Source organism: Stegostoma tigrinum, chromosome 37 (assembly GCF_030684315.1).
Source record: "Stegostoma tigrinum isolate sSteTig4 chromosome 37, sSteTig4.hap1, whole genome shotgun sequence".
NCBI lineage: Eukaryota > Metazoa > Chordata > Chondrichthyes > Orectolobiformes > Stegostomatidae > Stegostoma > Stegostoma tigrinum.
The window spans coordinates 27373433-27400209 of record NC_081390.1 but is presented as its reverse complement, the minus strand read 5'-3'; the positions used below and the strand labels follow the sequence as shown (position 1 = coordinate 27400209).

Sequence of the window (26777 nt, the reverse complement as noted above, 5' to 3'; positions counted from 1 at the left end):
GCTGAACTTTGAAACAAATGTGATAAGGGTGGAAAAGGAAAGGCATGGCAATGATAAAAAGTAGAGATAGTTCTTAAAAATATTTTTATTAATCAAGTCACATGACAACCCAGGTCCAGGCAGTATGTCCCATCATGGACATAGCGTGGGAAGTAGCAACATCACAAAGTGCCTGGTATGGAACACCACCACATAGCTTTGGTGCCAAAGTAGGATCAGAAATGTTAGTACAAAGATGTCATGAGGGAACTTCAGCCAGAGAAACAGAAGTCCAGATTCTTCCTTTAACCAACAAACACCAGAATGATCCTGAGGCTGCATTCAGTCCTACAAGCTGGCTCCACTTTTCAATTAGACCCATAACTGAGCTGTTCCACGTACTTGCCGTGGTGTTGGAACTCTTAATACTCTTACCTAATGTCATTCTTAGTTTTAAACTTACAACTGATCTCTAACTCAACCTCTGTTTGAGGTCGAGAATTCCAGATGTTTAACTTACTTTGTAATTTCTCAATATTCCAGCTTTAACTTGAAGAACACACCACTTTTTTTCCCCTCAACTCTCACATCAAAAGAAACAGTTTGTTTGTCCTGAAAATTCCTTTCCTCAAATAGATCATCCCTTCATTTTCTGTATTAGTGGGAATGAAGATCTACTCAAACTTTTCTCATAATTTAACTCCCTCAAACCTTTCTCATGGATCTGCAATGTGCCTTTTTGAGGTCAATATTCCCTTCCTGAGCTTCAAGCCCCAGGACTGAACCCAGTTACCCCCGATGAAGTCTAAAAGAGCCTCAGAAAAGTTCTACAATAATTTTCATCACCAAGTCCTTTAGCATGTACGTTTGGATTTGTACTCAACCTCTGTTGGTTTGTGAAGCCTGCACATGGACCCTAAATCGCTCTGCTCCTCCATAGTATCTAGTTTCTCATAAGTTCAAGAATATTCTGATCCATGTTTCTTGGGTCCAAAGCGGATGACTTCACACATTCCACCAGGGAGTTCAATCTGCTCAGTTTTGCTCAAACATTTACCCAATGAATGGCCTCTCAGTTAGCTCAGGTGGCTGTTTTGCAATGAAGAATTCTACCAACAGCATGGATCCAATTCATGAAGGGCTCTCCTTCTCAATCTCTCCCTTGGCCTGAAGCATGGTGACCCTCAGGTCAAACCACCAGCAGTCATTTCTCTCCCTCTCCCAAATAAGGGAGTCGTTCCATGTCTGGTATGGCTATGGCAAATTACCTTTTTTACAACATCCCTTGGCAACTTCCTGCACCGATCTACTTGGTGTAACTTAGTGTCCTAACTAAACTCGGACACAATGCTCACTATATCTAAATGTATCAAAGGGCTACAGTTTCAGTACAGGTACCTGCAATTATCACTAACCACTTCCTGTCAATTACAGCACAAGCCCTTTATCCCTGCCTCCTACTGTCTCAACCCGCACCTTAACCAAACTTAGTCTTTCTGTCCAGTTTTAATTCAAGGTGATCTCCATTAATACGTTAAGAGGGATTGAAGATTAATGGGCTCAGTAGGCAGGATTTCAACATGAATAATTCTGCAACACTGATATGTATTTCAAAAATTGTCAGAGACGCCTGTTGGCAATAGGAGGCAGCATCAGTTTTTAACCTCAAAAAATGTTATGTTCCTCGCATACAATAAATTCATCTGCACATTTTAAATTCTTGAATTCCTATCTGCCTAATTCTGTAAAAGAACAGCCTAACCTCCTTCAATACTTCAGGGAGTGAGAAAGAAAGAAGACAAATGTGAGGTGACCTGAGCTGCTTTTATTTATTTGAGGAGACCATAAAGAATATCATGATTAATATCAAGGCTTCAGATGTCTCTGGAGAGTGGGCATGGTGATATAAAATGACGTTGCTTTTGTTAAGTGCTTTGGAATGTTAAATACATGATATATAAATGCAATTTTCTGTTGATGAATTAGAATGGCAGCTTTTGAAATGTATTTGATAGCAATACATATTCTTTTACAGTAACAATTTGCATTCTGACATACAGTAATCTGAAAGGGTGGTTTGTGCTTTTTTTTACTTTGCATTGGGACAGTAGGCCCCCCCAAACCCTCTTCCACCTCTTTAAATTGACCGACTGGGTTCAGCCCAGGTTCTGCGCAACTGAAAAAAGGTAAAAGTTTGAGCCGAATAGATAACAGCTGCATGCAACAATGGAAACTAACTGTCAAAACAGAGTTTATGATGATGCTGTCTACCATTTAATGAAATTGATATGGAAGCATTAATGTCTTTCATTCTGAAAGAAGCAGAACATTAGCACTCACTGGAGATGGTCACCATGGTGATAAGGGATTGGGTCTGTACCAGTCCCTAGTGAGATGATTTGACGGAGCAGTTGGCAGGGATTTGAAGGACACTATTTCTTCGCTGCTGCAACATTTAAATTGTTCTGTGAGAGATGAACACATCCACACATCACAGCCTTCTATCAAATTCTTCTATCCAATATTTGAACAATGAGATTACCACAGTTAATATAGAGTGCAAAGTGATTTCATGCATATTGTTTTAGAGATTTTGAAATCAATTTTATATTCACAGAGTTCAATTAGCATGAGTTCTGTACATTTGGCCACACAGGCACAGCTCCTTTAGAATTAGATGTAAACACTTTTTTGGAGTCATGCCTAACCTGAGCAGTGTGGCCACTGACGCAAGAATAATCAGAAACAACAATTTACTTAGAAAAAAGAAAAATGGCATTGCCTGATGAAAACAGAGTGCCACATTCACTCAGCCAAAAAAACTAATCTGATGTTCGAAACAGATTCACAGTTTGAGTGGCTAGAGGTTTGTAGTTTGCTGTTTATCCTTCTTTACTAAGCATTAACTACAAACCAGAGTGTTGACTTGCTTTTGTTGAGGACCAGACAGTAATTGTGGATATAAGTTGGATGCTGGGATCACAGCTGTTGCATTTCTGTTTGAGAAATGAAGAACCAGCACTGTGTAAACAACAATGACCCATGACAACGCAGAACAGATAATCCAATCTTCTGTTTGTTTTATAATAAGATTATAAAGAGTTTTGTAAAGCTTTGGGAAATGCAGTTATGATCATTGTTTTGTGGTTATAGTTCACATATAGAACACAGATTTGCTGAAACATAAAGATTACTTCTAGAAGCCAGACCAGTTGGGTAAAGTTTATCACTAACTTGGCAATCAATAAGCAAGGTGTTCTTTTAAACTTTAGAAAATAAACTTTCAAGGAAAGTCTCTGCACATCCTCGTTGACTTTATGATCAAAAAGAGCAGACATAGCACAATGATAAGGAGAGGGGCATCATTTACATCATCATTTTTAGAGATTGGATTTTAAAATAATGGCACAAAGGTGGGTAACTACTCTGAAGAATTTTTAATAAAACGTATCAGACAATCCTTCTAGATCAGTGGTCTAATCCAATATGCGGCATACGGAGATCCCCTATATTGTTGATGGAAAAAATGTTTTCATTGTGGTACACTGTGACAAGAGAGGTAAACACTGAAAGCCATTAGCTTGTTTTTGGTTCAGGTATTTAAGGATTAATTTTAGAAAGCCCAGACATTAGATGTCTATAGGGCAGTTCAGAGGAGATCGAACTTGGGTCAGAAACAAATACACTTTCTCTCCTAGAAAAGACAGAAGTCACACGACACCAGATTATCATTCAACAGGCTTATTTGTAATCACAGGCCTTCGCAATACTGTCTTGTGGCTTCTGACTTTGTCCACCCATCAAACACCATCACCTCCACTTCACTCCTAGTAGAGTCGAGGACAATTGCGGAAAAACAGTTCTCTCAGTGTAAAAGTTCCATGTGAAACTCCCAAACCAAGAACGTTTGGTTAGAAATCCACAGGTTATAGACAAGGTCGGAGAATCTAAACTCTCAGTTTTGTGATTATTCATTTACAAAATTTTTCACAACTCATAGGAAAGGACTGGGAAAAGTCTATTAAGCCCAACTTAAAGATTTGGTATAGAGGGACGATTTCTCTGGGAAATGTGGCAAGATTTTGCTTTGTTTTGTGTTTCAAGATCTTTCAAACTGTTTTCAATTTTGGACAGCTTAGTTTAAGTTCTCTTTCTTCTGAGCAATAAGCTTCTGTTCTGCTATAGGAGAAATTTTGTAGCCTCTTGTGACTATGATTAGGTGGATGGTTACCACTTTAACTAACAATAAAAATAAAGTATCTGATTTGTCAGAGATAATGGGAACTGCAGATGCTGGAGAATCCAAGATAATAAAGTGTGAAGCTGGATGAACACAGCAGGCCCAGCAGCATCTCAGGTGTTCATCCAGCCTCACACTTTGTTATCTGATTTGTCAAGCTGGATTTCACTCTGGGATCTGACTTGTCCAGTGGTGCCTTCAACGGGGGTCATAACACAACTTGTTCAATAGCGGAGAGCTGCGAGTATGTATTTGTTAGCACATAATTTCCCCTTGCCCAATAATTAGGCAGGAAATATAACTTCATGTTCCTCAACTACTTGATCAGTTTGATAGCTAATTCGTGGAACTACTATGTAGTAAACCCCTGAAAGGAGGAGAGAAGCTTAATGAACGGGAACAGTGAAAAGCCATCACAGAAATGCTCCGCCATAATATTTTGCTATTCTCCATTTGGGCAAGAAAGATGGTACAGTAGAAAAAAGTATTTTAAAATGTGTATTGTTTTAAGTTTAAGGAGCATGACAAGAATGGAGATATGTTGAGGAGAATCTTCAAAGAAAAAGAGGAGAGTTTAATTTGAATGAAATAAGGTAGATTGCAGTTCAGGAAAGCAATGAGGTTATTTTCCAAAGCTGTGAATGTGGCCACATTCTCAGTGTGTTTATGGGGCCTTTTGCATTGTTTTAGTGCTGAAAACAAAACAATGCTGGAATAGAACAATTTGAATACTTTTGTTCACGTGAAATCTGGAAAGGCTGAAACCTCAGCACATCCTCTGTCAGCACTGACAGTGCTTTCCCTTTAGCGAATTGCTAAATACATTGGTGATTTTGTTTGTGAAATATTTGCCTCGGCTCTGATCTGGCATGCACTGCACTGTAAATGATCAACTTCAGTTAGGAAAAGAACTTGCATTTATATAGCGCTTGTCACAGCGTCAGAGTGGGCCAGAGCTTTATGGCCAATTAAATGTCAATAATGTCACAATGAAGGAAACATTACACAATTAAACACCAACCTTGATATCACTTTGTTTTTCTCCCCCCACACAAAGCACATGGGAGGGGGAGTTGTCGGGATTGCGGGGAGGCGGGGGGAGAATCTCATATATTCCATCATCAAGCACACTTTTAATAGATGGCCCTTGAATTTGCAGCTTCCAATGATCATCAAAAAACTGAATGAGTCAATGTTTTTGAAGCCCCATTTTCATCCCAAAATTGGTTGCTAGTCCCAATGCTGCCTCCCACTACATAAATTCAACTTCCGCTTCAGGTAAAGTTTGGCTTTAATCCATTCTTTCCCTAAGTCACACAAGAAACAATCTGACAAGATGATGCAATGCAGAGAGAAGCAAACACTTATCTGTCACTACAAGATGTACAAACTCCTCACCTCCTTTAGGGGCTTGAGGTTCTTTACTTGTAAAGTTTATCAAATGTTTAATCAGTACAGGCAGCACGTCGCCTGGCTCTGTAACCAACATGCGTTCTGAAACCTGATTGTACCTTCAATCAGTCACAGAGCCGATTTTGTTAAGATTGCTTCATTCTGCCTGGTGACTATCTTATCCTAGACAGCTTGGACCATCTCGCCTGAAGGTACTTTTCCTTTGCAGGCACAGACATAGTGATGGTAATTAGTAAGCAGAACTAAATTTATCAGCATATTTTATCATTATTGCAAGGCAGGCATAGTGCAATATATAGACTGGGTACAAGGAAGTCCAATGATTTAGCTTCATGTGGAACATCAGTAATGGCTCAGATGAACACAATGCCTTATTCCAAAGTAATTAGGAAAATTCAACAAAGACAATGTCTGAGAAACAACAGCAGCTCTTTGTGCCTGATAATAGAGTTATCCTAATGACTGAAATAGTGGAAGGGGAGTAATCATTACAGAAAGAATTTGGTTTCATAATTTTCTTTTCAAACTGCCACTTTATTCCCTCCACCCAGTACATTCCTGTCTCCTATTGGTAATAAATTGAGACAAATGACATCACAATATTGGTTTCTTTAAAACATTTACAATGCAACCAGGACATTAATGCTACTGTCCTCCATCTCAGTTTTAAACTTCTATCTGTACAGGTGGTCATGCTCTTCATCTGGGGTAAGGTTCATCCCTCTCCCTCGGCCTGATGCACAACCTAGATTACTTAAATTTTACGGTGGGACTTGAACTCAGAACTTTCTGGTTCACTGGCGCAAGTACTACTGGCTGAACCAAACCAACAATATTCAAACTATATCAACATAAATGGACAACCATGATACAAAAGGCTATGACTTGCATGTGTTTCCATCAAGACTAAGATACGCATGTTATACAATGGTTTCGTGCTGTTGGTGGAGTATGTGGATGAACTGTGTGTTGCAGTTTGACAGTAACTGGCAGTGAATGAAGTCCTAGTTGGATGCAGTGACCTTTCTCAGCTATACAACGTGGAACAGTATGTAGTAACTCCTGAAAAAGTCCAGGGGCAGCTGTCACTAGTGTGTTCATATCATCAACATTGCTGTAAACCCTTTGACAAGTCCATGTGCGTGTTGGTGCCTAGAACCTGTCTTTGATGGGGCAAGATATTTGGTTAGGAGTTGTAGATTGTGCATGCTGCTTCTTCTGATTCAATTCTATGCGCTTGAGACAGTCTGTTGTCTATCTTTAATGCACCAGGACATTTACAGGTAGTCACAGTCAGGGAGTATTTTAAAATAATTTTAGAACGTGAGAGGTAGGAACTGGGGCAGAATCAGAACCAAAAAGATTGGGAACACATCTTCTGGGTTGATTCTGTTGTGTTTTTTACAAGTTATTTATTTATTTATTTGTGGAACATGGGCATTGCTGGCTAGGCCAGTATTCTTGGCATTCCCTAAAGGGCAGCTGAGAATCAACACCATCATTGTGGATTTGGAGTCACACGTGGGTCAGATCAGGCAAGGACAGCAGTTTCCTTCCCTAAAGGACATTAATGAACCCTCCACCTGCCATGGTGGGAATTGAACCGCAGTCCCCAGAACATTATGTGACACTCTGGATTAACGCCCATTGGTTAGTGTTAGTGAAAAATGTTAGTAATGCCATTTGTAGCAAATCATTGCATGTACTGCTTGCATTGACTACCAGCTGGGATGTGAAAGAGTGCCCAGGAATTGTTAAACAGTTCCCCGGTTAAAGGGAGGGCATGGGCTAGCGGTATTATCGCTGGACTGTTAATCCAGAACTGTTTAACAATTCCTGGGCACTCTTTCACATCCCAGCTAGTAGTCAATGCAAGCAGTACATGCAATGATTTGCTACAAATGGCATTACTAATTTTTTTCACTTCCACTAACTAATGGGCGTTCTATTTTGAGATCACACATAACCACCGCAAATGAAATGAGCTAACCTGACAAGAGACTTCCAAGTTTATTATTTCCAAATTCAGCTCATGATCAGGAATTTGTGCCACCAAAAATCTTCCTGGATTATAAATGTCACAGGACAAATCAGGTTAGAGTGACAAATGCATGGCTTAAAAATTGGAAGACTGGGTAAATCTAAAGACTTGAAGTGTGAGTGTCATGGGGCACAGGCACCCCTGGTGGGGTAAGTGGGATCTCTACAGATGGGAAAGGAATGATGTGGAGGTACTGTTGTTAGGCTGGGATGGACAAAGTCAGAAGTCACACGACGTACCAGGTGATGAATGAGCAGTGCTCTGAAAGCTTGTAATTTCAAATAAACCTGTGGGAAAAGAATGAACCAAGAAAGCACGGGTCCTATTGAAACAGAGTCTCAGGAATTAATAATGGAAAATAAGGAAGTGGTAGATGAACTGAGCCAATATTTAACATCAGTCTTCATCATAGAGGATGTATGTAAAATGCTCGAAAAAGCTGTTCATCAGGAATTTGAAGGGACAGAGAAACTCAAGAAAATTACAAAACACCAGGGAGGTCGGACATAGCAAATTGTTGGAACTATGGGTTGGCAAGTCCCAGAGTCCTTGCGGTTCTCATCCTAAGCTGGAAAAAGAAGTGGTTAGTGACAGGGCTGACACATTGGTTTTAGCTTTTCGAAATTCACTAAATTCAGAGAAGGTTCCGTTAGATTGGAAAGTAGTAGGAATGTAATTTCCTTACTTAAAGACAGTAAATTAAAGGCCAATTAGCTTAGCATCTATCAGAGGGAAAATATTAGAAACTTATTGAAGTTGTAGGAAGGCAACAGGGTAAGTTCTAGGTTATAAGACAGAGCCCACAGCATGGTTTTGTTAAACAGAAACCATGTTAACCTAATTTACTGGGGGTTTTTGAAGGAGTTACGTGTCCTGCATATAAAGGGGAATCAGTACATCTCCTGTCTCCTTAGATTTTCAGAAGGCAGTTGATAAGGTGCCCCATAGGTTACTGTGGAAAATAAAAAACTAATGTTATAGAGAGTAACAACACTGGTATGAATATGAGCTTTGCTAGCTACCAGGAAACAGAGATAAATTGGTCATGTTGTGGGGTTGGCAAGGTGTATCAAGCAGTATGCCAAAGAATCAGTGCTGACGCCTCGACCCTCTACAATTCCAACAAATAATTTGGGGAAAGGGTATAGTTGCTAAATTTCTTTTGTTGACACAAACGTAGGTAGGAAAGTGAATTCTGACTAGGACAGAAGGAGATGACAAAAGATATAAACTGAATAAGAAAGCAGGCTACATGGTAAACGGAATGTCTTTTGGGAAAATCTGATATTGTCCATTTTGGCAGGAAGTGTAAAATAGAAGCAGGTGATTGAAATGGGGAGAGACTTCAGAGCTCTGAGAGGCAGAGATTTCTGGGTGACCAAACTCTCAAAATACAAAAGGACAAGCAAGTACAACAAGTAATGAAGACAGAAAATAGAATATTGCTACTCATTGTGAGGGGAATTGAATACAAAGTGAGGAGGTCAGGCTTCACAAGTATGGAATGTGGAACATCTGGCATCAACAGAAACAGTGGCTCAGTGGTTAACACTGTTGCCTCACAACACCAGGGAGCCAGGTTAAATTCCACCTTCAGGTGACTGTGTGGAGTTTGCACATTCTCCCTGTGTCTGTGTGGGTTTCCTCCGGGTGCTCTGGTTTCTTCCCACAGCCCAAAGATGTATAGGTTAGGTGGATTGACCTTTCTAAATTGCCCACAGTGTCAGGGATATGCAGGCCAAGTGGATTAACATTGAGCATTGAACAGTACAGGCCCTTCGGCCCAAAATGATGTGCCGACCTATTATCCTACTTTATTATCAAACTACCCTGTATACCCCACATCCCTGTGCCTATCAAAGAGTTGCTTAAATGTCCCTAATGTAGCTGACTTCACTACCACTGCCAGCAGTGCATTCCATGCATCCACCAATCTCTGCGTAAAAAACCCACCTCTGAAATCTCCCCTACACTTTCCTCCAATCATCTTAAAATTATGCCCCCTCATAATAGTTATTTCAGCCCTGGGAAAAAGTCTCTGGCTATCCAGTCTGTCTATGCCTCTCATCATCTTGTAAATCTCTAACATGTCACCTCTCATCCTTCTTTGCTCCAATGAGAAAAGCCCAAGCTCCCTCAACCTTTCCTCGTAAGACCTGCCCTCCAGTTCAGGCAGCATCCTGGTAAATCACCTCTGCACCCTCTGTAAAGCTTCCACATCTTTCCTGTAATGAGGTGACCAGAACTGAACACAGTATTCCAAGTGTGGTCTAACCAGGGTTTTATAAAGCTACGGCATAACCTCACTGCTCTTAAACGCAATTCCCCTGCCAATAAAAGCCTAAGATGCTGCTTGGCCTGCTGTGTTCATCCAGCTCCACACCTTGTTATCTTGGATGCTCCAGCATCTCCAGTTCCTATCATCTCCAAAACACTATATACCTTCTTTACAGATAAAATAAAATCCCTAGTGTGGAAACAGGCCCTTTGGCCCAACAAGTCCCCACCGAGCCTCAGTGCATCCCATCCAGACCCATCCCCCTATAACCTACCTAATCTACGCATCCCTGAACACTACTGGCAATTTAGCATGGCCAAGCCACCTAACCTGCACATCGTTGGACTGTGGGAGGAAACCGGAGCACCCGGAGGAAACACACAGGCACGGGGAAAATGTGCAAACTCCACACAGACAACCGAGGCTAGAATCGAACCTGGGTCCCTGGTGCTGTGAGGCTGCAGTGCTAACTACTGTGCCAGCATGCCGCCCATACAACCCTATCAACTTGGGTAGCGACTTTGATGGATCTATGAACGTGGATCTCCAGATCCCTCTGTTCCTCCACACTGCCAAGAATCCTGCCATTAACCCTGTATTCTGCAATCAAATTTGACCTTCACAAATGAATCACTTTGACTTTTTCAGGTTGAATTCCATCTGCCACTTTTTTGCCCAACTCTGCATCCTGTCAATGTCCTGTTGCAACCTACAACAGCCCTTCACACTGTCCACACTCCAACAACCTTCGTGTCATCAGCAAACTACTAACCCACCCTTCCACTTCCTCATCCAAGTCATTTATAAAGATCACAAAGAGCAGAGCTCCCAGAACAGATCCCTGCGGAACACCACTGGTCACTGAACTCCAGGCTGAATATTTTCCATCTACTACCACACTGTCTTCTATTGGACAACCAATTCTGTATCCAGACAGCCAGATTTCCCTGAATCCCATGCCATTAACCACGGTAAATGTAGGGTTATATGTGTAGGGTGGGGGGTGGGTCTGGACAGGACGCTCTCCAGAGGGTCGGTGTGGACTCAAATCAATGAAACAACAATGGCAAACACAGGCATGTTGAACAGCAAAGCCCCCCTACTATCTGGGGTCTAGTGCCAACAGTGGGAGAACTGACCCACAGGCTAACAAAGCAACAGCTTGGCACAGTCACATTCACAGAGTCATACCATACAGACAAGTTCCACAGGCAGGACTGACCCAGCAGAAGGGGCAGCACAGCAGGGAGGGAGCTGCCTTATTTATTCTGATCTCCATGAAGTCTCATGGCTTCAGGTTAAAGATGGGCAAGGAAATCTCCTGCTGATTTACCACATACCGTCCTCTCTTGGCTGCTGAAACAGTGCAACGTATGGAGGAGGAACTGAGGGTGGCAAAGGCACAAAATGTACCCTGGGTGGAAGATTTCAATGTTCACCAACAAGAGTGGCTCTGCGGTAGCAGTACTGACCAAGGTGGTTGGATCCTAAAGGACACAGCTGCTCAAATGCTGCTGCAGCCTTTGATGAAGGAACCAACAAGAGGGAAAACATTATTAAGATTCATGCAGGGCGTGAAAGGGCAAATGAAGAAAAGCTATTTTCCCTTCTAGACATTTCTAGGACAAGAGGTCAGGATCTCAGATTAAGGGGTGGCCCACCTAAGAAAGAGAGAAGGAGGATGTTTTTGACATTCAGAGGATAGTCAATCTGTGGGATCCTTTACTGCAGAGGACTTTCAAAGCTGGGTCACTAAATATCTCAAGGCTGAGATAAGCAGATTTTTAACCTGGAAGGGAACTACATTTGCTCCTGCATCTTATCGTCTTATTTACAAACATCTTCGGCCATGAGTGCCATGCAGATGATTCATCCCAGTCTTTTCCAGAACCCCCCAGCATCACAGATTCTCGTCTTTAGCCAATTTGATTCACCCCATGTGATATCAATAAATAGCTAAAGTCACTGGATATTGCAAAGATTGTGGGGCCTGACAACATCGCAGCAATCAGACTGAAGGTTTGTGTTTCAGACCCTGTCATTCCCCTAGCCAAGCTGTCTCAGCACAGTTGCAATACTGGCATCTGCCCAACAGTGTGGAAAATTGCTGAGGTATACCCTGTACATATAAAGCAGGACAAATTCAACCCAGCCAATTACTGCCCAGTCATGAGGTTGTTGGCTTGCTTGTCGAGCTGGCTGGTTATTGTACAGGCATATGTGGGGTCTAATTCCACAGGTTTGTTGTTTGCATCACATATTGAAAATCAGGTCTCTGGGAATTCCCATGTGCGTCTGTGGTTGGCTAGAGCTAGGATGGTCACATTTTCCCCGTTAAATTGATGGTCTTCATTGTCCAATTGTACAGAGATGAGGGAAAGTTCATTGTGTGATTTTGCTGCTAGTCGATGTTCACGTGATAGCTAGTTTCCTTCCAGTCTGGCCAATATAATGTTTGTTGCAGTCATTTTGTAAGCTACGTTGGTCCGACATGTCGTGGGTACAGGGTCTTTGGTCCTTGTGAGTGTTTATCGTAGTGTGGCTGTGGGTTTGTGTGATGAAACAATTGTACAATAACCAGCCAGTAACCTCATCCACAACCCAAGCTACAAATCTTCGCAAGAACCGTAAACCACCCAAGCAGTCTGCTTTTGATCATCAGTAAAGTGTTGGAAGATGTCATCAACAGTGCTATCAAGCAGGATCTGCCCAATTCGGGTTCCACCACATGACAAATTGTTGGTGGAAACATGGATAAAACAGCTGAATTCCATGAGGGGAGATGACAGACTGCAAGGTGGCATTTGAACAAGTAAGGCATCAAGGAGCCCTAGCAAACCTGCAGTCAACAGAAATCGAAGGAGGGAAGCTGCTGGTTGAGTATTAGCCTGACACGTAGGAAGATGGTTGTAGTTGTTGGAGGTCAGTCATCTCATCTCCAGGACTGCTCTCCAGCAGTTCCTCAGGGTAGTGTGCTTGGCCCAATCATCTTCAGCTGCTTCATCAGTGACTTACCATCCATTTTAAGTTCAGAAGTGGGGATGTTTGTCAATGACTGTGCAATGTGTTTTCAGCATCAGATACCGAAGCAGCTCATGTTCAAATGCAACAAGATCTGGACAACATGCATCAGTGGAAGTAACATCCGCAAGTGTCAGGCAATGATCATCTTCAATACAAGAAAATCTAATCACCACTCCATGACATTCAATGTCATTACTACTGCTGAAACCCCACCATCAACAGCATGGGGGTTACCATTGACCAGAAAGTGAACTGGAAAAGCCACACAAATACCGTGACTGCTGGACATGCACATGAATTGAGGGGAATGTGGGTTAGGTTATTTTATTTTTGGATTAGGATTATTCCACAGCACAACATCGTGGGCCGAAGGGCCTGTACTGTGCTGTACTTTTCTATGTTCTATGCTCTAAGGTTAGGGGCTAGGAATCCTACAGAAAGTAACCAACCTCCTGCTTCCACCGTATGCAAGGCAGAACTCAAGTGTGAGTAAATACTCATTTGTCTGGATGAGGGCAGCTCCAACAACATTTGACACCATTCAGACGAAGCAGCCTGTATCATTGGCACCACATTCTCAAACATTCCCTTTACCACCAATGCACAATAATCACATCGTGTGCTATCTACACAATGCACTGCCCAAATTCATCAAGGCTACTTAGACAGTAACTTCTAAACCCATCACCACTTCCATCCAGGATGACAAGAGTAGCAGATACATGGGAACACTGCCTCCTACTAGTTCCGCTCAAAAGTCATACCATCCTGACTTAGAAACTTAGGGCAACCGGGGACAGGTAATAAATACTGGACCAGCCGGTGACGCCAACATCTGATGGATGAATAAAATGAAATTACACAGGGCATTAGTGAGACCACATTTATTTGGCTTGGTCAGAGCAATTTGGTCTTCCTATTTAAGACAGGGCATAAATATGTTGAAGTCAATTCAAAAGTTTATTGGACGAATACTTGGAATGGACATATAATTCTTTCAGGAAAGGAAAAGAGAGAGGTGACTTGATTAAAACATATAAGATCCAGAGTCCTGAATAGATGAATTTATAAAGTATGCTTCCTCTGGTGGGACAATCTAGAACTAGGGGTCACTGTTTAAAAATAAACGGTGGTCAATTTTAGAAAGAGCTAAGGAGAACTTACTTCCATCTGAGGGTTCAGTCCCTTTGGAACACGCTTTCTGAAAAGAAAGGGAAGTAGAATGTATGAATATTTTTAAGGCAGAAGTAGATTCTTGATCGACAAAATGGCGGGGGTTATCAGGGGTAGGCAAGTATGGAGCTGAGGTTAAAATCAGATCAGCCATAATCTTATTGGATAGTGCAGTAGGTTGAAAAGGCAAAGATGCTTACTTTGGCACCTTAATTCCGCTGCCTTTCATCGCAATTTGCTCTATTACGGGGGACCAGAAAGAAGCAAGATCTAACAATACACCCAGTGGAATAGTTTCAACTCATTCAGTGACCTTTGTTCTCAATCTCGTTTATGTTTCAATCTAATCTTGTACATTCCCAGGTATATTTCCTCTTTTACTACAATGTCACTTCAAAAATATACCACTGGCTGTAAGGCATATTGGAACCTCCTGAGGTCACGACAGGCACCATATAAATCTAAGCCTTCCTTTCTAGATTTCCACAAGTCTATACAACAAGTTGGAACTTGGCACTTTGAGCAGAGACCAGTGACTCCATCCATCTCCCAACCAACACGGAGCCTATCTTGAAATGCATTTGTAACCCATCACAGGATTAAGATCACTTGGAATGGTCTTTCCAGCCACAGTGTGTTTGCACTGAACAGATGTGCAGTATTAAGAAAGGATTCAGTCCATTTTGTGACTGTGACATCACTGAAACAAAAGATATAACTTCACAAATACTTGTGTTTCAATCTATAGCAACTCAAAATTGAAAATTTAAATGGTAGCAGCAAGATCTGATACGTACCCTGTCTGTCGAATCACTACTCATATCCCACTTAAATCTGAATGCCTTTCATTTTCTGGATTACACACTGGATTCTGTCAAATGTCTCATTGCAGTGGGATGTTGTTAGGGCTTAAAAGATCTGAATGGAGGTGGTCTAAGTGGGTCAAACACATACCTTGGGATGGTTAAGTAACATCAGGGTGGCACAGGGGCTCAGTGGTTAGAATTGGAGCCTCACAGCATCAACAACCGGGGTTCGATTCTACCTTGGGTGACTGTGTGGAGTTTGCACATTCTCCCTATGACTGCACGGTTTCCACCGATTTCCTCCCATAGGCCAAAGAAGCAGAGGTTTGGGTGGAGAGGCCATGGGAAGTGCCGGGTTATAGGACAGGATAGGATGGGGGTGAGTGTCTGGATCGGGTGCTCTTTGGAGAACCAGTGTAAACCTGATGGGCCAAATGGCCTGCTTCTACATTGTAATGATTTGATGATTCGATGATCTCCATACCATAAGCTGCACAGAAATACACAGGATTGAACTATAATCACTTTTCCAGCTCCTTCTATGGATTCAGACTCACCTGTCACCTGAAATTGCCTCTGTTAAGATCCTGGTTATGGTCTTGAGACTCTGCACAGAATGGAGCCATAGGAAACCCGAGTGTAAGTGTGGAACCTGGGGCTCTGCAAGGTTAGAGTATGTTGGCACAATGAGAGAAGTCGTCCATCTAACTGTTTCTTCACCAGCTGGTGAGTCTCAGCTTAGGATTTGGAGCCAGTTTACAACCAACACCAGAAACAGCCGGTCTCCCCAAAGCTAATTCTCTTGGAAAGACAGGGGAGCAGGGTTGCAGTGTGGTGCCAACAATATTGTTTATTCATCCCAATTGAGAACCCTGGCAGTGCTAACACAGTTACACTGTTAAAACAGGAGGGACAGTGGGAAAGGGGGGAAATGAAGAGCTGGAGACGATATAGTGGAGAAGGGAGGGTGGGAGGCAGGCTGAAAGTGATGGGTATCAGGCAATGCAGTGAAAAGCAGGCAGTAATGAACCTCCTGCTGTTTTCTGTACAGGCTCCTTTATCAGATGAGCCTGTAATTAGCCAGTTAAATATATAGTTGACAAACTGTTTACTTTGTATTTTCAGGCCAGAATTAATGAATCTTTCATTTCCTGGTTGGAGCAGATTAACTTTTGTAAATATTGTTAATTGCCAGGGATAAACTTACCTTATTGGGACTGCTCATTCTCCACCCAGAATTCGAGGGCACAAATCAAGAAAATCCAAACACTGCCAAACATAGCACAAAACACAGGAATCTCCCCCATATCAAAATGTCGCAGTGTACACACATACTCGTAGTCAGGCTTGTGCACATTCTCAGACACACACAGAGGTAAAACATACAGACATTCTCAGATACGCTCATGGTCAGACACACGCACAGACAGACAGACAGATGCGCTTGCAGACACATACAGATTGACACATCATCACAGACAGGTAAGACAGACATGCACAATCACAGACAGACACACGCACTGAGAGACAAAGACACAGGTAAGACAAACACACTCAGTCAGACAAGCTCAGCGGGACAAGCGCTCATAGACACACAGGCACTTAGGCAAATACTCATATATACACACTCAATGTCACAGGGACCTACATGCACACTCATTCACAGATAGGCGCGCGCGCGCGCGCACACACACACACACACACACACACAGCCAGTCATAAGTACACAGTCAGGCAGACAGAGGTGCCTACGCACTGGGACATGAGCAAACAAACACACACACACACACACACACACACACACACACACACACACACACACAGATACTGTACACCAAGGTCAGCAGTTACCTAATATCTGAGTTGAGAATGCCAATCTCAATCAGGTTGTTTCACTCGTTCTCCATCAGAGAACAATAACCATTAAAAGACCTTTTGACAGGTACATGACTAGGAAAGATTTAGAGGGATCGGGGCCAAAAGCAGGCAAATGGGATGAGTTCAGGTTGGGAAACCTGATCAGCATGGATGAGTTGGGCTGAAGGGTCTGTTTCTGTGCTCTGTGACTCTGACTCTAACTGCAAGCTCTAACTTGGAGCTAATGTGTGGAACTTTTTTTTAATTGGGGGGAGGAGGGTTGAGAGGGACCAATTTCTTTAACAGTGTTCAAAAAAGGCTTCATTTCACATTTCGCATTTTTGAGATAAATTTTATGTTTTCTGCTTTGTTAGGAGATACAGAGTATAGTTCAGTATTGTTTTATCTCTATTCACTCCTGCGAAAAGAAGACAAAACGGGATAAGAGATGGAAAATGTAATTCCAGGATTGGATTTCCATGGAATCTATAAATTTGCTGACACTGAAAATGCCCATGACTGCCCTAACGTACAATGTGAAAGATAAAACTCGGAAAAAAATTCACGAATTCACAGTAATTTGATTTTTTTCCAAAGAAGCCCTCTGATTAATCTTTCAAGCTGACTAAAAGCTCCGGTAAACAGTACAAACAGACAGACAGGATCAAAGCTGTACCATTTCTGGCAGACAGTATTAGAATAAATTCAATTTGAACACTATCAGAAATCTAAATCATTCTCATCTCAACCCTGTAGTTTGTTTTATCAAATCAAATAATCTTGTCATTCGAACAAGGATACTTACTGTGGGCACAGTTCTCATTTAGATATCTAACTGTCTGACGAAAAGCTTGCATTTATATGACACATTAGGATTTCTCTCCGAAAACACTCCAAAGCTCTTCACATTACAACAAATTATTTGGAAACTCAGCCATCCATTCCACTTAAAGCAAGGTCTCATAAAGAACAATGAGATAAATGACGGGAAAATCTTTCTTTTGTGGTGTTGGCAAAGTAATTTTGGTTGGGAGATTGGGACAAGCAGACAGAACATTGGAAAAGTGCTTGAGAGGGAGCCATCTGCAACAATGATGAACTCCCACAGTCAGTTTGGGATTATTACCAAAGCAGATTGAATTTTGACAGCAAGATCTGAGGAAAGATTCTCTGTTGCTTTTATCAAGAACACTTCTGCAATTTGCATCAAACACAAGTTCTGAGGAAGGATCACTCAACTTGAAAATTTACTCTGATTTCTCTCCACAGATGCTGCCAGACCTGCTGAGCTTTTCTAGCATAATTTCGACTTTTGTTCCTGATTTACAGCACCTTTCGGTTTTTATAAATAAATCTTTCCTGGTCATGGTCAAGTTGTTGCACCAATTAATGGTTCGTTTGTTTTAATAATGGCTTTGAAATGGAACTCTCACACAGATGTGAAGTAAGCTTATGCTTCACAAGAATTAAAATACTACAGCATATAAGTACGATAATTTTATTACCACCCTTCCACATTTAGACCCGCAATTCTGATCTCAATCTTGAGCAGAGCGATCAGGACAAGTGCAACAATGGAGAAACGGAATTTAGCCAGCCTCCTGATTAAAGTAGGAGCCACTTGCCGGGAGTTATCATTGATACAGCGAGTCACTGTGTAACTCCACAATGATAACAGCACTTACCACCCAAAGTAACAATAATTTCCAAGAACAAAAGCAGACAAGTGATAAATGCTGCATTAGGCTTGGTAGAACCCGGGTGCATAGGCACAGCTGTATGATGCATAAAATCATTTAAAGTGCAACTCTTGGTTCATTTTATCTAGTATGCAGTTTCAGAGCTTCAGTCGATAATTAATTTTGCATATACATATAAGAGTACTCTCTATACCTCATTTTGTTATTAACAACAGTATATATTGCACTTGAACATAGCAGTACATGTTTGACACAGAATTGATTTTATTTAGCAACTTACAAATCCGAACGACCTGGGCAATATGTAATTCATGGTTGTGTGTAATGAGATATATTATCCATGTATATACTTACATCAATGATTATATTAAAAGTCTGAGAGCACTGCAATTAGCAGGACTGATCGCAATTGACAAGTTCACACTGACACTTCTATTATAAATACGGATTATGGAATTTATAATGGAATTATGAAACATAAATAAGAGTGTATGACTTCCAAAAGGCAACTGAGTTTTGTGCCTCCTCCTCCATAACTCCTGCTCTCTAACCCAGTGGGAACTGCACTGGGTCTCAACTCTGCATCTCCGATGTCACGCAACATTGACTGGTACAGAAACTCTAGATATAACCATTTAGATTGATACCATTTATAATTTCACCCTGTTATTTATAAACCAGCAAAGACATGCAGATCCAATTGACAAATAATATTTTACACTTGGCTTGAGCTATTCAGGTTCTCAACTTTTGTCATGTAGCCAGTTTTACGTTATATTTGTGCTGTAATTTTCAGCAAGAACTATTCTTGTAGCAACAATTCATGGCAGCTATGATAAATATTGAGGAAGATTAGGAAACGAGCAAGCAGAGTGAGATCAGAGTGGGTAAGCTGTGATGCGAAGCAGGTTGCAGCATTGAATGCAGGACTGTCCAGTCCTCTTCCATGCTGACATTTCTGACTTCACCATCAGATAATGTCACTGACTCTGCAGATGAATCTAATGCATAGAAAAAGGCCTCAACTTAAATAATATATCATTCTGTTCCTGGTTCACTATGATCTGTACCAGCAAACTATTTACAGATGTAAGAATAGACAGAATGGGAACAGGCTCTGAGAAGTGAAGTCATGTGTAACTGCAATGAGACCGATTCAGCAGTTTATGTGTTAAGATTGGGGTGGGGGGGTGGCAGGTGTTGGTCCATTGGAGATTTCCTCTGGTTATAAAGCACTGCCAACAATGTAAAGATAACCAGAAAAATCAGGGCTATTTACCCTCAACACCAACTCTCATTAGCAGTTGAAAACCTCTTCCATTTGCTTCATCTACCAACATCCAAAAAGGATTTTGTTAGCAGATAATGAAGAGGAAAACTCACCTCCAGACGTACCACCAACTCAGTGTGTGTTCAATGTGTATGTGTGAAGATATTTAAAGTTAGCACAGGACTGCAGCTTTGAAACAGCAGAGCATATTCTCATTTCATGTGAAATGCTAACGAAAGTCCAGAACAAACTTCAAAATCTGGCTTAATGAGAATCATTGATTTTGCCTTTTTTCCCTATAATCTAAAGGTAAAAATTACCATTTTAAGAAATTGATTTGCTGTTTGAAGTGGATGTCACAGGTTTCATGTGGTTTCTGTGAATAGGGCCAGGGCAAGAATGCCACTTGATCGCAGCAGCAAGAATTGAATTCAGACAATCTAAAACCACAAGCTCAACGCTACAGGGAATGAGCTCGCTGAAGACTGATGATTGGACACTGCCAAATACAACCCGAAGAGACAGGAATGCCAACAAATTAAGTGTGGAATTTTTGGTATTTGGACTCAACAATTTCAAATCATCTTGACCCTTTCTGAAATGGGTTCAGTATCATTTGGCAATACGAATGAGACAACATTTTTCTCTGTTTCACGCGTGTACAGCACACATGAACGTTGTGCCCAGGACATAGCATAGCAACATGGCTCCAGAGTTGGATACAGTTTGCCCAGCACATCAGTGAGGGATCTTTAAATTCCCACACCATCTGCTTCTGTAACCTTTCTGAGGGAGGCTGTCAAATTAGTGCAAAAAGTTCTGTTCTATGCACTTGCGCCAGTGGGGAATTGGGTTGCAAAACTGTCTAAAAGATTCAACAAAGTTCATTAAAAGCCAGAGAAACTGGCAAAGAAAACTTTCATCCAGTGAGGCAGACAGATTTTGAATCCAGATCTACCGGGGTGAAAGGTCAGTGCCGTGACCCGCGAGACCATTAATACATGGAGTTGAAAATACACAATTGGTAACTACCTATCAAGGTAATATATTTGTTGCTAAGTGGCAGTTTCACAGCAACCATTAATTTTGAAGGACCTGCATGCACAATGATGGTGTAGGTGAGGAACACAAGAGTCCCTTTTCACTAAGTGATTTTAATATTGGATCTCTCCCAGCTCACAGATGGAAGAGTTGTATTTTAAAACACTCCGTGCCAGTTCAGTTGGAAAATAAACCATAGTCTTTCTTTCAGGATAGCTTCACTGGGATTCTGGCAAACCATCCTGAAGGACAATTATCCTCTCACTGTTTTTGCATCTATCCATTGGACTGAATGTCCATTCATTTGTCGAACAGCAGCAGGCTGTTGGTGAAGATCCAGCAAGTATAATTTCTGTAGCAAGCATCGTAATGCAGGATGTTATTTTATTACTTATTTTAGAAAGCTAAGCCTCCAAAATTTTAACTTAAATATATTCTTAAACTGATGGCTCCAAGCAAACAAACATATTTAACTTGGTAAGGCTATTTTAGATTAGGATGAGCAGTTTTTTTTCCAAATTGTCTTCCCAATCACAACATGTTCATGCAGATCAACTGAAATGGAGGTCAATGGTATCATTTAACCATTAATACAATATCTGCTTTAAAAACAGCCTCCCCACAGCATCATTGTCATCCTTGACACCTAAATGTTTCATGTCCAGGTCATTACAGATTCATAAACTGCTGTACAGCAAACTATTCTGCTATTCCCTATACACCCCCCGCCAAACCGCCCCAGCTCCTCATCAAAACTTCCCACACCTGTAACTTTGTCATATTTCAGAGAAAAAAAAAGGCCACAAATTGTAAATATAAATTGTCTTGAGACATCAAATGCCCAAGTCTTTGACATTGCATCAATCAGGTCTGCAGGAGCTGTTTTAAGAGTCAGGTCAATAGTGAGCTAAGTAAATTACAGCAAAGTCAACAGTTGCCAGGTTCAAAATTAAAGTCTATAGCTTCTCCAGCAAGTAAATTGAAACAGAAATGTTTAATGCAAGGTTTCAGTCAACTCTGGGAGCTGCTGTTTGAGGGGCCGGATGCATGCATCTTTGGTTGAGGAAGGCGGGATTGCCGGAACGAGGTTGAAGATTTCTCAGGTTGGGAATCGTAGCTCTGAAGCTTCCGTGGATGGTCTTCTCCGAGCGGCTGCTTTCTCTGCAGCTTGGTGAATGGCAAAATCTCAAAATGGGATTCATCCCTGTGTTTGTTGGGTTCGCCATGCTGACTCTCCCTGACAAGTGGCTGAGGATTCGTTGGAAACACTGTTGTTTTAATGGTCAGAAGTGGTGAAGATAGGGATGGTGGAAGTTTAGATTTTCTCTTTTGCTGTTCGTCGCTAGGTGTTGTAAGGTTGATATGTACTGGTTGGGGGACTTGACGTTCTGATTCCTTTTGATCTCTCATTGATAGATCAACTGGACGTTCTCCAATGCAAATCCCTAGGTGAGAGACTGAGCCAGCACTCTTTCTGGATTTGGAAAGTTGAGAAGACTTCACTGTTGAAGCCCGAGTCTTGGATTTGACACTTGGATCTTTGGAAGGTACACACTGTCTAAAAGCAAACCTGGGCCGAAAGTCTTTATTTCTGGATTCTTCTGTAAATACTGAAGTGCTCCGTAAACTGGTCTGCTGCACTGAAACCTGACTGTGTCCATGTTCCTTAGGTGCAAAATTTGAATTTTGTCTGACCTTCTTACACCCTGGCTGTTCTTGGGAAGAGTCCCCTGACTTTTGTGGGATGGGTTGACGGAAGCTGAGTTTATCTGAAGATATCTCCGAGGAAACAGCAGCTTTTGCATTTTGGTTGGTTTGGCAGTCACAAGACACATTCTCTGTACATCTACTGGGGTCCTCGATACGGATTGGTTTTACTACTTTTCCAGTGTCGTGTTCTTTGGAGCTGCATATGTGGTTGGAAGGCTGTAGTACTGGAGGCTGTTGAAAGAAAAGGCATTTTAGAACATATTGATTAGATTTTGCTTTTGCAGAGAACAAAAACTCCTGGTACAAGACATGCTGGCTTGCTTTGCATTTCTCGACACCATGCAGGAATAGAATTGACAGTCTGAGAGAAGCACATGATACAAACATGGATGAAACTGGAACCGTCATCCAGCAGGACTTTCATGAAATCTTGAAGCAGATCACAGAGGAAGGATTTGCAGCCATTGGATTTGGTAACTGCTGAATGATAAGGAAGCACACAGAATGGGTGAGAAAAAAAAACTTGCCTGCAGCACAGTCACATATAAGTCATGCTGTCTGTCTGTCTGTAATATCCATTGCAAATTAGCATAGTTGAGAAGATTCAAGAGAAATGAGAAATGAAATTCTTACTCTTTAGTTATATTGCATTTCTAAAACAACAATCCTGAAAATGTGAGTTCAATTCAACAGCAACTACAGAATTTGGCATCTGGTTTTAAAATATTTAGAAATAATAAAAAGTTTTAAAAATTAAAACCTGGTTTTGATGTCCACGAAGCTGTAGATTGCTGTAAAAACTCAATAAGTTCATTAATGCCCTTCATAGAATGAAACCTGGTGATCTTATCCATATCTGACAATGTATTAGACTGCAATCCTCAAACAATGTAGTTAACTCATAACTATCGTCTGAAGTGACCTGCAAGTCACTCAGTATGGTAGGCACTTCAGCAGCATCTTATTGACAGCAGCAAGGGATAGACAATAAGTTCCAGCCTTGCTTATCATGCCTATTTGCAAGAATGAAAGCACATTGATAAACCTGGAAAATCTCCTGTGACATTTTTTCTGGAAAATCCAAACATTACAATTACTTTAACTATGTATAGTTCATTGTGTGCGTTATTGCAATATATTTAACTAGTCTGTTATTTAAAGGCCATAAGATTTAGTTAGTGTAGATAAGCATTCCCCAAGGTCAATTTGAGGCTAATTACTTCACGTCAGGGAAATCCGCAGATCAGTTGATGCTTGCAAATTCAGCTTTGGGTCAGGAGAAATAATATCACTGTCTTTTTGCACTTGAAATGTTGTTACAATCTTAGCTTAAGATTCTTTGGTTATGTGTAAGTTGATTTGAGATTCCAGGCGCGTTGATATCTGATCAATTTGGCAGAGTGCAACATTTCAAAATCATTTGATATTTGTAGGGAGGGCGAGGGTTCAGAGTACCTCAGAAACACAACAAGCCCTTGTAATTCCAGTGTGCAAGCAAATTCCCTGATTACATCAACAATAATGAACAAATCTGAGATTCCTGACTGAGAAATTGGAGAATAGTACAAAAGACTCCCATAATTATCACAATATGGCAGCCTAGTTTCTATACAGGCATACTTATAACAAAAAGAATCAAAATGAGTTATTACATTATACTTTTCAGCCAAAACAACAATTTCCACAGGGAGGGCCTAGTGGGGTTATTGCTACAGCATTAATACAGAAACCAAGATAATTTTCTGATGATCTAAGTTTGAATCCTGATATGGTAAGTGGTAGAATTTGAAGTTAATAAAAATCTGGGACTAGAGAGTCTAATAATGACCCATCTGGTTTACAATTGCCCTTAAGGGAAGAAAATCTGCCATCCATACTTGGTCTGGTCTACATGTGACTTCAAAACCACAGCAATATAGTTGCCCCTTAACTGCCCGCAGGGTAATTAGGAATGGGCAATAAATGCTAGTCTAGCGAGTGGTACCAACATAGAACATAGAACTCATGCTAACTTAGTACTTAAACCTGATCTGTTAAAGGCTAATTGCTAATTGAAATGCCACAGTATGTAATACTGTGTAATACTTTTTGCTTTTAAATAGTACACAGGAGCAAATATGGTGCTAGTTTTTCACTCTACCTCATCTGTTTGGGGATATCTGTGTTTTTTGGCAAGAGGTTGGATTATAACAAACAACCTCACAAGGAAAATGATTGTGAACAGTGGTCAGAAGACCTAATATGTCCCTTCTAAACTCCTACCTTTGAATCATGTATACTGCAGCAGAGCAGGGGTACTCTATATGCAGTATGGAGAAGTTACCGCACAATGATTTGCAAACAGGCCCTAACCATGTGTATTGACCAGCACTTATATTGTCTATCATAATTATAAGAGAAAGAAACACTGTCAGCTTAGATAGGGAGAAATTATTGTTATTGATGATGCAATTGGTCATAAGCCCTACTTTATTAAAGAATGAGATAAGTGTATCACACCATCAATTGATCGAGAAGGGTTCCTCCACATGCGACATTTAAAAAATTGTGGGCCTTCCTTGCACAGCATTTGGCAACAGTACGCCATGACTTCTTATGGCAAGAAACTGCTGTAATTTCTAGCCATGGTCAATTGATTTTCAGTTTACAAATCCTTGTTGTGAGAGATTTTTAAGTTGTGGTCACCTAAAGCTTTGGCAGTACTCTCTCCTTATGGCATCCATTTGTTGTACTATTGTTAACTGAATGATTCTTGTTTGTATGGACCTGTATAATGGCCTGCAAACTATACCACATGTATAACCAACTTGCAGAAATTGAACAATATGTATGTTCTTATACAGAGTTCTGATCATCAGTTTTCAAGATATCAGATGGTGGTGTGTAGTATTGGCTTAAAAATGATACCTCCAAATCAGATCATTGAGGGGTAATAAATAAGGACATGACAATATGCAATTACAGCAAAGTATAAAAAAATGAAAATAGGACTGGTGGAAAAACAACCTGATTTGTCTGGGATGTAACTGCAAAACCATGATGGCCTGTGGGAACCATTCTTTTATATAGTTAGTGCAGAGCTGTTTTCAATTTGTTTTCTGCACAATGGAAAGTCTGGAAATGTACTGAATGTACAAAATGGCAAATCAACATGACACCAGGATAGTATTCATTATTAATAGTGTTAATACTTCGACCCACTCATGGGATTTTCCTCATTGAACCAGAGTCATGAAACAGGAGTCATGGGCCTTCACCATCAGACTGGGGTTCATGAAACCAGTGCCATGCAATCTGAGATAGAGCTCCAAGTGCCAGCCATCTTAAATCCCCGGTGCAAAGACAAGATAGTGCGACTAATTAGTTTGCTTATATATAAAGTAGTTTATCCTAATATATTCACTGTTTAGTTTTAATATATATTAAGCACATTAAGCTCATAATTTTTTAAAATTCATGTTGTGGAATGTGTGCATCACTGGCTGGCCAGCATTTACTGCATGCCCCTAGTTCCCCTTGAGAAGGTGGTAGTGAGTTGCCTTCTTTTAACCGCTGCAGTCCATCTGCTGTAAATTGACCCACAATGCCATTAGGGAGGGAATTCCAGGGTTTTGATCCAGCAACAGGATACTACACACCACCTTTTGATATTTTGAAAACTGATGATCAAAATTTTGTATCAAAATTTTGTATAAGAATATACATACAGTTCAAGTCATATAGTTTCTTTACTCAGAGAGTAGTAAGAGAATGGAACGCTTTGCCTGCAACGGTAGTAGATTCGCCAACTTTAGGTACATTGAAGTCGTCATTGGATAAGCATATGGACGTACATGGAATAGTGTAGGTTAGATGGGCTTGAGATCGGTATGACAGGTCGGCACAACATCGAGGGCCGAAGGGCCTGTACTGTGCTGTAATGTTCTATGTTCTATGTTCTAACATTACAGCACAGTACAGGCCCTTCGGCCCTCGATGTTGTGCCGACCTGTCATACCAATCCAAAGCCCACCTAACCTACACTATTCCATGTACGTCCACACGTACGTACATGAATTAGAAAAAGTTTTGAGCATTATATATATATTAAAATACTCCATGATGTGACCAGAAACGACTTGAATTTATCGAATAAACACTCCGGTCAAAGGCATTTTCTGCTGTATAGCATTTGCCACACTACACTGTGTGCTTCCAATATCATGTTGGAAATACATAGCCGGTTTGACAGCAACTGTCAAGAGA

General features: G+C 41.0%; 1 protein-coding gene across 4 annotated transcripts in view; it reads right to left on the bottom strand.

Moving 5' to 3' along the window:
• Positions 1–18213: 18213 nt before the first annotated feature.
• ccser2a (coiled-coil serine-rich protein 2a) overlaps positions 18214–26777 on the bottom strand; it is a 625227-nt gene continuing 616663 nt past the window's right edge. For 2 of the 4 annotated variants that reach the window (XM_059640304.1, XM_048563283.2), the window contains one exon: positions 18214–22763. In XM_059640304.1, coding sequence (XP_059496287.1) covers positions 21834–22763 — 930 coding nt within the window. In that variant the 3' untranslated portion in view covers positions 18214–21833. The remainder of the gene's footprint in view (positions 22764–26777) is intronic. The other 2 variants (XM_059640306.1, XM_059640305.1) reach the window with 2 other exon arrangements.